Below are 11,571 nucleotides of genomic sequence, written 5' to 3'. Positions count from 1 at the left end.
AAGTTACTAGTCAAAAGTGCCTTTCAATACTCAAAAAAGGCTTGCCCTATCACACCTCAGCTTCCTCTCCTCTCCTTCTCGTGTGTTTCTGATTTTTCTCTTCTGAAATCACCTCAATTTCACAACTTAAGGAATCATTTTCTGGTCCATCCGCCATGACTCATATAGCTTAGGCCACAGTGCATGGCATAGTAAGGAGAATCCTCACCACACGCACTTTTTTCAACTCAAAACACCATCCTTCCATCTATATTTATCCATACAACATCCTAATAAGTCAAATTATCAAGCAGCCATCCAATTCTCTTACTAATTATCACTTTAGCCCTAATTAACAAACTAATCACAAGATTAGAAAATTAGGATGTTACAGTTATGCATGTTAGTTAATTGTTGTGAGTTATTCTGTTACTGAGATTATTATTTCACCTCGTGGTTACACTTTTACAAGTCTGAATAGTGAGCAAGGCAAAGGAAAAGATTCAGGACAGGCATAGTAGAGGCTGTAGCTATACGATCAAAGTTTGTGTAATGAATTTGTAATGTAAATGCTTTAATGATGTTAAGTTGCCATAGGATGTATTAGCATGTGATAGTGTGTTTGTGTGGTGAATATGTGTATCTTAGCCCGGATATGTGTGAATGTGGTGACATGTGACTTAATAAGCTAAGATAGTAGAGTAAATATGGAATGTTTATGTAAGTGGTGAATGTGAAATTATGAATTATAGGCCCTATTATGTGAAAAAGGGCAGTTTATTGGCCAAATGTACATGTATGTGTGAATGCAATGATATTTTTATGCAATCAGGTGTAATTGGTTCTTTTGAACTTGGTTTCAAAGTCTAAAGTGGTCTAATGAGATAATGTGTTAAGTTTGAACACATTAGGTGTTTAGATTTTAAAGAAAAGTAACTTTTTACACATGGGTATCTAAATTGATAATGGAGCATTAAATCATGTCTAAACTTATTTCATTAGGTAACTTATCAAATAAGCTTTATGTGGGCTCTTGAATCACTCAAATCGAACATTATATGTGAAAACTGCGCACACCTAAAGTTTGCATCTGTGAACTGTCATGAAAGCAGAAAACTGTCATGTGTACTGCAATACATGGTGACATGCCACGATGCATGACACGAAATGGGAGCTCATGGCTCTATACCACATGTTACAATGCATGTGACACAACTCACAACACATGGTTCTTTTTCTAGAATGGATTATTTGGCTTTATTTCTCACATTTAGGGACTAGTATGCAACTTAAAGGCTTTTAGTGCATAAACTATGTTTAAATGATTTTTAAGGGTTTTGAAAAGGTTTTGGGATCCCAAACTATTTAAAGAAACCATTTTCAATGTTTATTATTTATTATTTTGATGATTCCAAGAGGTCTGTGTAACCTCTGATTGTGATTATGCGTATTGGTGTGTAATTTGGTAATGTCAGGTGGACATTACATATGACATATTTAATTTTTGCTTCTAATCCTTGTCCAACCTTGTCAATGCTAGTGATTTCTCATCTTTGATTCCCACCAAGGACCACATGACCTCTATCTTTGTCAATCGGCTCAATAAACTTGCTTTGATCTCCTGTTACATGTCTTGAGTACCCACTATCCACATACCATTTCTTCTTTTTTGAGACAATGAGGTATACTTACAAAACAATATCATTTCACTTTGGGTACCCATTTCTTCATAGGTCCTTTCTTGTTAGTATGTTTCTTTGGTCTATTAGCACTCTAAGGAACCCATTTCATATTACCACTACTATTACTCGTATTGGTAACAATTTCTTTTCTGAAATAAACATTAGAACAACTTACAACTTTAACAAGGCTGCTTCATATTGTTACAAAATAATATTAAATATGTAAAATGCACTATTAACAAGTTCCTTTTCTAAATTAATAAAATAACATTAGTAAAATGACAAGTTAAATTACTATTTTAATAAGTACACTTGATGTTGGATCAAGTCAATAAAATTGAATATGCAACATGTCTCTTGTTAACATGTTTCTTTATTGAGTTAACAAATAACATCATTGAAATAACAAGTTAAGTGATGGTTTTAACAAATTCAAATTATGTTGTTTCAAAATAATATTGAATATGCAAAGTGTTCTGTTCACAAGTTCCTTTATTAAATTTAACAAGATAACATTAGTAAATAACAAGTTAATTTATTGTTTTAACCAGTGCATTTCATGTTGTGACAGGGAAATAGAATTTAACATGTAACATGTGTTGTTAACATGTTTTCTCTTGTTGAATTAACAAGTAATGTTATTAAAATACAAGTTAAGTTATAGTTTTAACAAATCCGCATCATGTTACAAAATAATATTGAATGTGCAAAATGTATTATTAACAAGCTCCTTCACTCAATTAACAATATATTATTAATAAAATGACAAGTCAAATTCCTACATTAACAAGCGTACTTCATGTTGTAGCAAAGCAATAAGATTGAATATGTAACATATGTTGCTAACAAGTTTCTTTGTTAAGTTAATAAGTAATATTACGAAAATAATAAGTTAGAGTTTTAACAAATATGATTCATGTTAAAAAATAATATTGAATATACAAAATCTATTGTTAACAAGTTCATTTATTGAATTAACATGTAACATTACTAAAGTAACATGTTCACTTTAGGCTTCTAGTTGAAAACTTGACGTACTTTAAAATAACAATTTAAGTTGGCATTTTAACAAATGGGATTAAGATTTTAACAAGCTATGTTAGTTTGGAGTTATTATTTATTGCATTATACAATCAAGAGTTTAACAAGCTATGTTTAACGAAGGAACGAAAATCATGAAGCTCACCCTCTTGATTGTATTAATGTAGCCTTCATTTCTGGGTTTTTTTAATTTTTAACGAAGGAAAATCATAAAGTTAGTGTGAGTGTGGATTTGGGTTTAAAGATTACTTGGCAATGCCAGAACAAAATATGCAAAATTACTTCCATATAGTAATGTATTTCCTATAAAGAATTGGTCTTACATAAAAAACCGTTTTACGTTGCTATAGAATTACATGGAAGACCTGTGCCAGCAACATCTTCATCGCCAGAACAGATATTGTATCTACTAATTTTGATATTTTTAAATCAAAATAAGATAAAATAACACTTATGCTTCAAAATCTTTGTTTGAATTCCATGCAGGGGCAGCATCACCCAGAAGGCAAGCTCCATTCTCCGCAGTAATAAGCGGTTCAGATTCAACTTCCTCGACCTAACACCATTTCTCAGGGGTTAATGAAGTATATAGAACATTCATATATCGAACTTCCTGCTAGTTGTCAATGAAATTAAGGATTTGGATCTAGTACACTTCTTTAGTGAATTACACTGGATGCACTCCTTTTTTTATTAAATTATGTAGGAGGAAAAAATGCATACAGTGCATTAATAAATACTTTAGTCACCAATGGGGGGCTAGAACTAGCAAAAGATGCGAGTGCCTCGTAATGTGACAAATCAAGGTTCAAAACCCTATTAAAAGATATGCCTACATTTAGCACCTAATCGTGTTTCAAATGGAAATGTCTCCAGTAGGATATAAGCAAGCAAAAAGAAGATATAAGTTATTTATTGGAGAATTTTGTCAATTCAAAAATAAATGTCACTTTTCTATGTTGTCTGGATCATTAAATGTATTTTTCCTTAAATACCCCCTTAAATTGTTCAACAACAAAAACGAAACAATGTACAATGGAAATAATTGTTTCAGTACAAATTCAATTAGTTATACTACCTTTAACCACTTTTCTTAATACCTGTGAGATAGACATTAGTGACTTGTACTTGAAAAAGGAGTGAGTGACAAAAAAACGAAGCGCACAAAATGCAATACTCTAAAGAAGTGCACCGAATCCAAATTGGAAAATAAAAGCATGCCAAGTACAAAAGGCAGGTAAATAAAATAGTCTAAACTACCTGAGACAATTGTGCCGATGCCTCGCTTGCTTTCTGCTGACCCTCAAGGGTGCAGTAATAGGAATACAGAACCATCCCAATCACAGCAATCAGGATGCCCAAAATGTTGTGCCAGCTGAATGGGTCATGAAGCAGGACATATCCGAAGGTTAAAACCAGGCAAGTTTTTAAATGCCCTAGGACTTGGTATGTGACGGCTGATGTTTTTCCAATAACCAAAAATGTACTGAAGTTTACAGAAACAGAGATCAGGCAAGACAGCACGATGAAGAACTGCAAGAGAGACATAATAATGGTTACAAGATGATATAATTCTGTAAGAAAGAACAGGTGAAGGTTTCCAACTCACCAGTACTTGAGGGGTATAATTGAAAGCAAAAACATTTTGGTTGGTCAAGAGCCAATCTAGAAAAGGACCAGTGATGAACAAAGTCATTGCCTGATACGGGCATGATTGATACAAAAGTTGGGTTGACGAAACCTTGAACTTTTTCTGAATGGTATTGGTCATCTAATAATAAATGGTTAAGGTTCTTACCAACAAGAAGAAACAAGTAGAAATTACAAAATCAGGCACATGCGAAACAAAAATGCACAAGTCAAAGGGAACCTACGCAGCATAAATCACACGTGTGCACACTGATTAGCATGTTCTCAATTTGAATATTTTCTATCCTAAATGTACGTAGTATGGAACATAAAAAATCAAAGGTTACTGGTAATCCTGCAAAGACAAATGGAGCTTAGGATACAATCTGAGCAATGCAAGTTGTGACAATTGCAAGCAAAGATAATATAGAACCCAAGAGATTGAGCTGGAGATCCGTCACCGTAGCAATCCCAACACCAAGAAGAAGGATGATGAGTGAAAACTGGATGCTCCTACTGCAATATCAGAAGATATATTGGTACACAATTGTAACCGGATAATGAATTAAAAAAATGATCAAAGTGATGAAAAAAAGTACAAAAAACTGATAGCAACGATGGTAGAAAATCTACATATATACACAGAAAATCAGACATGAAGAAAAAGAATTTCCTCAGCTTTCGTGAAAGACTTCAATATGACAGCCTGGCACAGACTACGGACATATTATCTGTGAAGTACATAATCTAATCAGAGAAGCCAACTGAAAAGGATAGAGAGATGCAAATTCACCAAATTGTATTTAGAATGCATAGACTAATGCACAACCTCAGGAACCATTATATTAACCACCAATCAAACTTCATGTCTATGAGCAATGAAGCAAATGATTTACAGGAGGCAATAAATTCTTAAGCTCATATATGGATGGTTTTAAAGTTCATGTGTAGAATCCAGATGTACAGAATTGATTCATCAGGACAGCCAACATACGTCCAAATTCCAAACCTACATACAACTTATTTAGGATGTGTCTCACAGAATCAAAGAGAGTAAGGCCACTGACAAGGACAAAGCTGCCAACCTTGAAAGAGGAGGATTTTTCTTGGGCTCCTTCATCATCTCAAAAAAGGCTAATGGTATTCACAAGTCAAGACTAACTACATATGCTCCAAGATGACAAGATGACATATGCAATCATCAGAATCAAATGAGTTAAATACTTTTGTTATCTGATGGAGACTTGGTAGTATGGGATACCAATTCCCGCATTGAGTACTATGGGATGCTCAATAGGATATATAAGTGGGTTGATTCTCCCACTTCAACGGCTAGCTTTTGGGGTAGGATTCCCCATCCCAATTAAGTACCCATCAATTGGTATCAAAGCCTAGTTCTTGGCAGTTCTAGAGAGGGCTACTACAGAGGGTTCTGACTAGAAGGAGACCGAGTTAAATGCTATGGAGTGCAGCCATCGGGATGTTGGCTTTCCATGGGGGGCCAATTGATGGAGACTTGATAATATAGGATACTAAGACCCACATTGAATAGTAAGGGATGCTCAATGACGTATATAAGTAGGTTGATTCTCCCACTTCAACAGCTAGCTTTTGGGATAGGTTTCTCTATCCCACTTAAGTACCCATCGGTATCCTAACTTATTCTTTCAAGCTTCCCATTCAATATTCTTGTAGATCCCACTGTGAGATATACTTGATTTGATTAATGAGGATCTTTTATTTTGTTTTTAGTGCCGATGTGATGTTAACAGACTACACTTGTGTGATTGTGTTTTGACATTTTGCTCCATCTAGATAATGCACCAGAGTCCTTTTAGCGAATAATGTCTTGGTGGTTAGACTTATGATGCATATTTTGGAAGACGAAGAGCTAATACTAAATAGTAAGTTGATGGATTAAGATGCAGTTAAGGAAACATCATATACATAAAATAATGCCACTTACTTAGATAACCGCCAAATTCATGTTTATTACTTTATCCAGATGTGGATTTAGAACAATGCCAATTATTTACTTTGAATACTAATGTTATCAAAGGAATTTTCCATGTGATCCCTTTTCACTAGAAGCAATAAGTGCTCCGATATTATCATGTCCAACCAATCTACTGATGCTGATATTAAAGCTTTACTTGAATATAGGCAAAAAGCAATTCATAACTTAAAAGAAAATGGATAAAGATAGGAATTTCATTAATTAGGGCAAAGATTACAATCAAAATTTACCTGAACACTTTCCTGAAGAAAAGAGTCTCCAAAAGAACAGTGCATGGGATGATGGCCAATTTTGTCATCTAATAAATAAAAGTAGAAAGAGAAAGAGGTAAAGAAATGTTCAGGATTTAGTATAGGATCCATATATACTTGCAAAAAAAAAAAAACAGAGAGATCAAAATATATTTGAAACAAACAAACCAAAGTGTTGAAACAGTAAACTCACATTCTTGAAAAAGAATTGCACAAGAAGGCAATAGCAAAAATACTAGACAGCTTCGACAAGACATAAATTTTTGACTCTGCAACTGATATATAAGGCTTACAATGTCAGCATTCTTATTTCTTATTTCCACTCCTTTACTACATGAAAAAGATGCCGAAGTAATAAACTTATAAATATGTCTTGTCAAGGAGTAGTAGGAGTGTATTTTTCCTTTTGGTTTTGAAAGCAAAAAAATATTTTAAAAGGCTAAGTGTCCCAAAATAAAGATCCTCATGCATCCTACTCAATGATAGTATATCTCAGTTAAGCTCTATAAATACTGGTTTCTGAAAACTAAGATCAATGCAGAACATGATTAAAAACATCCGTCTGAACCCTGAACATATATGTTGCCAGTGATCAATAATTATACCTGATAGAAACCAACAGAATTGAAACCCAAACTAAGATTCAGAAGGCCAATGGAAATCCCATTCAGTATCCCAAATCCCATCACAGCTCTTGCATCAAAAGGCTTGTGTTCAAACAACTTTATCCATAATGCCATATGAAGAGAACAGAACGTCACAAGAAGATGCCAGCTTGTCAAAGTAGTAGCTAAATAGCATAAACAAAATTAAGCATATCAGTTGCCAATAAAAACCAAAAAAAAAAAAAAAAGCAATAAATTTGAAACTACAATGGGTGATGGAAGTCAATATCGTGAGTGTTTATATCCTATCATCACTGCCCCATAAAGATTGAATGATGCATCGTTTAACATGATAAAGGATCCCTCAAAATACATTGCCATTTACCAGATCAACAAGCAAAGTTACCATCGAATTCCACATCATTTTAGCAGGGCAATGACACAGTTTATCATTTCACATTATAAAGTCATAAGCACAGATATTTTGAATGAAATTTGACAGGTACATCGCAAGTATTGTATAACAGATATCAGCATCCCATTATCCTGTCAACATCATAAATGTAAAATTCGCTCACCAAAGGTAAAACCCAGTGTGCTGATAAGTGCCTTGTTGCAGATTACTATGGAAACAGAGGACACCACAGACAAACTCAGGGCTCCAATGGTTCCAAATTGGAATTTCTGACCTTCACTCATCTTCACTATGCTCTGTGAACAGGCCTACCTGGATCTACTCATTTCGAATCAACAAAACATTCTCGAAAACTCAAAACACATATAAACAAGGGAAGAAAAGACCTGAATGATTTAAATTTAACACAATGGTGAAGCTGCCCATACTAACCTCATTCAGGCATAACTATCGGAAGTTTCAAATAATAAAACACAACGAAGCAGCTCAATCCTACAATGCCAAAGCAGAAACCTAGATGAAAGGAGAAAATAAAAAATGTCAAGTTAGTTGAAGATGGAAAAGCAAGATTTGAAGAATCTAGCGCGTTTAACCCTAGATCTAGTTGATTTCAAGAGAGGATGGTCCGTACAACGAAAACATGAATCGCGAGGGGCAGACAAACATAGACAGAGAGTGGGAAAAAGAGTCACCAGATTCGAGAAATCTTCAAATTATGACTCAATTGAGAAAGAACTGTGCGATTGAGATTATTCAGAGCCTGAGAGAGAAGTGCTTCATATCATACTCCGATCCCAGGAGAGCAGCAGGCGCCGGATTTCAATTTTTTAAACATGGTTAAGCTTTGGTCAAAAAAAAAAACATGGAGAAAGCCAAAAAACAAAATAATAATAATAATAATAATAATAATAATAATACAAATCCAAAATACTCATTTCGTTCAAAATTGTACGGAGAGCTATTGGATGTTTTTCTTTTTTAATACAAGGCCATAGAAAACTGGTGTGAGAAAAGAGTACAAATCAAATCATATTAAATTTCAGTTAGGATCTGTATCATGATGGTGGATGATTAAAAATAACTAGATCTAAATTATCTTGAGAGGTCTAGTGAGCAAGAAAGTTGGCGCAATTGTTCGCTTCCTTAAACATGTGGTCGAAAGTTATAATTTAATCCCTCATGATAAATTCTTTAATTTTATTGATAGTTCCAGAGAGAGCATGATTGTGAAAAAGATTATGTTGAATGAGTGAAAAGACTTTCATTGAGTCAGAATGTATGTTAATATTAGAAACCCACATATTTTAACAAAGCTAAAGTCCTTCAAGAATGGCTAAAAGTTTAGCCATGGTGCTGGAGTGATAGCAAAGGTATTTAGAAAAACCCTTGATTCAGTTACCTTTATCGTCACGCATGATTCCGCCACAGAATGAAACTTCATTGAAATTAATAGTTCCATCAACATCAAGATGAATCTAACTTGGCTCAGAAGGTCTCCAACATGTTTCAAATCTTTTTCCATCATGGTTAAACATGTTAACTTTGATTGGAGCTTCATGTCATTAAATCAATGTTATCTTTCAATACTTGCTCTTGTTTAGTTGATTATTATATTTAAAAATAAATTCAAAATAATTTATTTACTAAAAATATTTTTTCAAAAATCCTATTAATTACATTTTTAGAATATTAAATGTCTTAAATCTTTTAACTTACAAATTACAAAAAATTCTTTATATTTTTTATGGGAGGGAGGATTCATCCCATATTATATAATTTTTTATAAAATAATAAATAAAGTAATAAAATTAATTAAATACAGTTTAAAATGTTAATTTTTTCAAATAAAAATATTATCTTTTAGAATAAAACTTTTTTAATTTCACAACGAAAAGAAATAAAAAAATATTTGAGGAATAAAATAATGAAAGAACTTTAAAAAGAAAATTTAATTAATCAATTATTATTTTTGTTTAAACATAATAGGAACATTAAAATTATTAACAAAATATATCTTATAAAATGTAAAGGGACTATATACTCCTTCCATTCAAAGATGTAAGGCATTTTTAACTGAATCTCATCCCAATAAAGTAATTACTTATTTTCAAACTCCTATCTTTTCATATTTACCCCTATTAAATACTCTATAATAAATATAAAGTTATTATCAATAAGGCACTTTTGAAAAAAGATAATAATTATACCTCAAAAGATTAAAAAACTTTACATATTTTAATATCTAACTCCTTAAAAATAACTTATATTTTTTAACGGAGAGAGTATATTGTTATATGCATACGCAAATTATATATATATATATATATATTTATGATTGATTGAAACTATCGAGCTAGTGAATAACCCACAAAAGATTGTTAGGCTGAATTATTTATTATTTATATAACCAAAAAAAAAGAGTAAATGGCAATGAAACGGATCTTGCATTTTTCAGAATAATAAATAAATCCCATTGAAATGAATGACAAGATATTACTACAAAATGGGATTATTATTCTGAAATCCTAGGGGATTAATTATCTAACATAACTTTTTTTTGTAAAATTACATTTCTAATCTAAACTGAAATTGTTAATAACAAAAGTAAAAATGTTAATATGAGAAGTACAGTTACTATTACATACCTAAACTAAAATTATGACCAGCTATATTATTAATATCTAAATTAAAGTTGTTAATCACAAAGTTGAACTAAGATATAGGAAGTGTACTTATTAATACAGTGTGTGTAAATATAGGTGGGTAAGTATGATTATTGGCTATGGTTCCCCACCTAAAAAATAACTATGCTTTATATTATTTTGCTGGGATCAAAAATGTAATTTCATAAAAAGTAAAATAAGTCCTGGGGAACATTAAGGTAATTATTTTATTTTGTGGTATTCTTTTGAGTCTCACAAAAAGGCTGGTCCTTTATAATATATTGAACCAAAGTGTGAATCATTATTAAAAAAAATATTTATATTTAATATTTGACCATGTTTTGAATAGAATTATCATCAAGATACCTATAAAAAATAAAACAACTTATTTTGATGAAATTTATCTATGTATTATTTTTTCAAAAATTTAACAAATGATATATAGATGATTAAGAAAGGAAGAAAAAAGACACATTGTGTACTATATTTCTCTCCTACTTCTAATTGGAAACAGCAGCAACGTGTTTTCCGCCGACAGTTTCGAGTGCTCAGATGACGTTGTTGTTGTTGTTGTTTGTTTTTAATAATGTGACATTGGCTCAGAGTTGGCCTTTTATGGACTTTTAATTATTGTTTTCTTTGGATCCTCTCTGTATCTTTCTTTAATGCATTTTTACATCTCCCAATATATTTTTTAAAAACAATAACAATAAAAAAATTTTAAATTATATAAATAATATTTTAATTTCTCAAAATGTCATAATTCTCCTAAAATTCCTATAGACTTTTTTATTATTAAGAAATTAATGTAAATGATCAAATTATCATTAGTTCAGAATTTCAAATGTAAATTTATAAATTATTGTTCCATTCTTGTAATTTTAAGAAAAAATTTGTGAATATTAAAATAAAATTTGTGAATAGTAATTGCCATTTGCAACACTTAAGAAATATTAAAATTTCAAATACGAACTTGTGAATTGCTGTTGAATTCTTACTATTTTAAAAAGAAAAATTATGAATTTTAAAACAAAACTTATGAATAATAATTGATATATGTATCACTAGAGGAATATCAAAATTTTAAATGTAAACTTGCAAATTGCTGTTAAATTTTTTTAATTTTTAAAAAAATTGTGAATTTTACAATTAAATTTATGAATGGAAATTAATATTTGCAACACTTAAGAAATATCAGGATTTCAAATATAAATTTATAAATTGTTGTTAAATTCTTGCGACTTTAAGAAAAAAATATTGTAAATCTTATAAAAAAACTTGTGAATGGT

The 11,571-nt window shown here is 31.4% G+C and overlaps 1 protein-coding gene across 2 annotated transcripts; it reads right to left on the bottom strand.

Moving 5' to 3' along the window:
* Positions 1-2,971: 2,971 nt before the first annotated feature.
* Positions 2,972-8,448, bottom strand: LOC129302003 (UDP-xylose transporter 3). 2 transcript variants are annotated; one of them, XM_054940659.1, is made up of 9 exons: positions 8,312-8,448; positions 8,052-8,132; positions 7,783-7,937; positions 7,205-7,389; positions 6,579-6,646; positions 4,715-4,847; positions 4,312-4,473; positions 3,963-4,235; positions 2,972-3,258 (listed from the first exon to the last, which is right to left on the bottom strand). In XM_054940659.1, exons 3-9 carry the CDS (start codon positions 7,901-7,903, stop codon positions 3,154-3,156), a joined length of 1,047 nt encoding a protein of 348 aa, XP_054796634.1. In that variant the 5' UTR covers positions 7,904-7,937; positions 8,052-8,132; positions 8,312-8,448; the 3' UTR covers positions 2,972-3,153. The 2 variants fall into 2 exon arrangements, with proteins under 2 accessions (XP_054796634.1, XP_054796635.1); XM_054940660.1 differs by having other exon boundaries at positions 8,251-8,394.
* Between the last annotated feature and the right edge of the window lie 3,123 nt (positions 8,449-11,571).

The sequence above is a fragment of the Prosopis cineraria genome, unplaced genomic scaffold, assembly GCF_029017545.1.
Source record: "Prosopis cineraria cultivar Desert tree isolate PC_DT_omini unplaced genomic scaffold, ASM2901754v1 PC2, whole genome shotgun sequence".
NCBI classification, from domain to species: domain Eukaryota; kingdom Viridiplantae; phylum Streptophyta; class Magnoliopsida; order Fabales; family Fabaceae; genus Prosopis; species Prosopis cineraria.
This window is presented reverse-complemented; position numbering and strand designations above follow the sequence as displayed.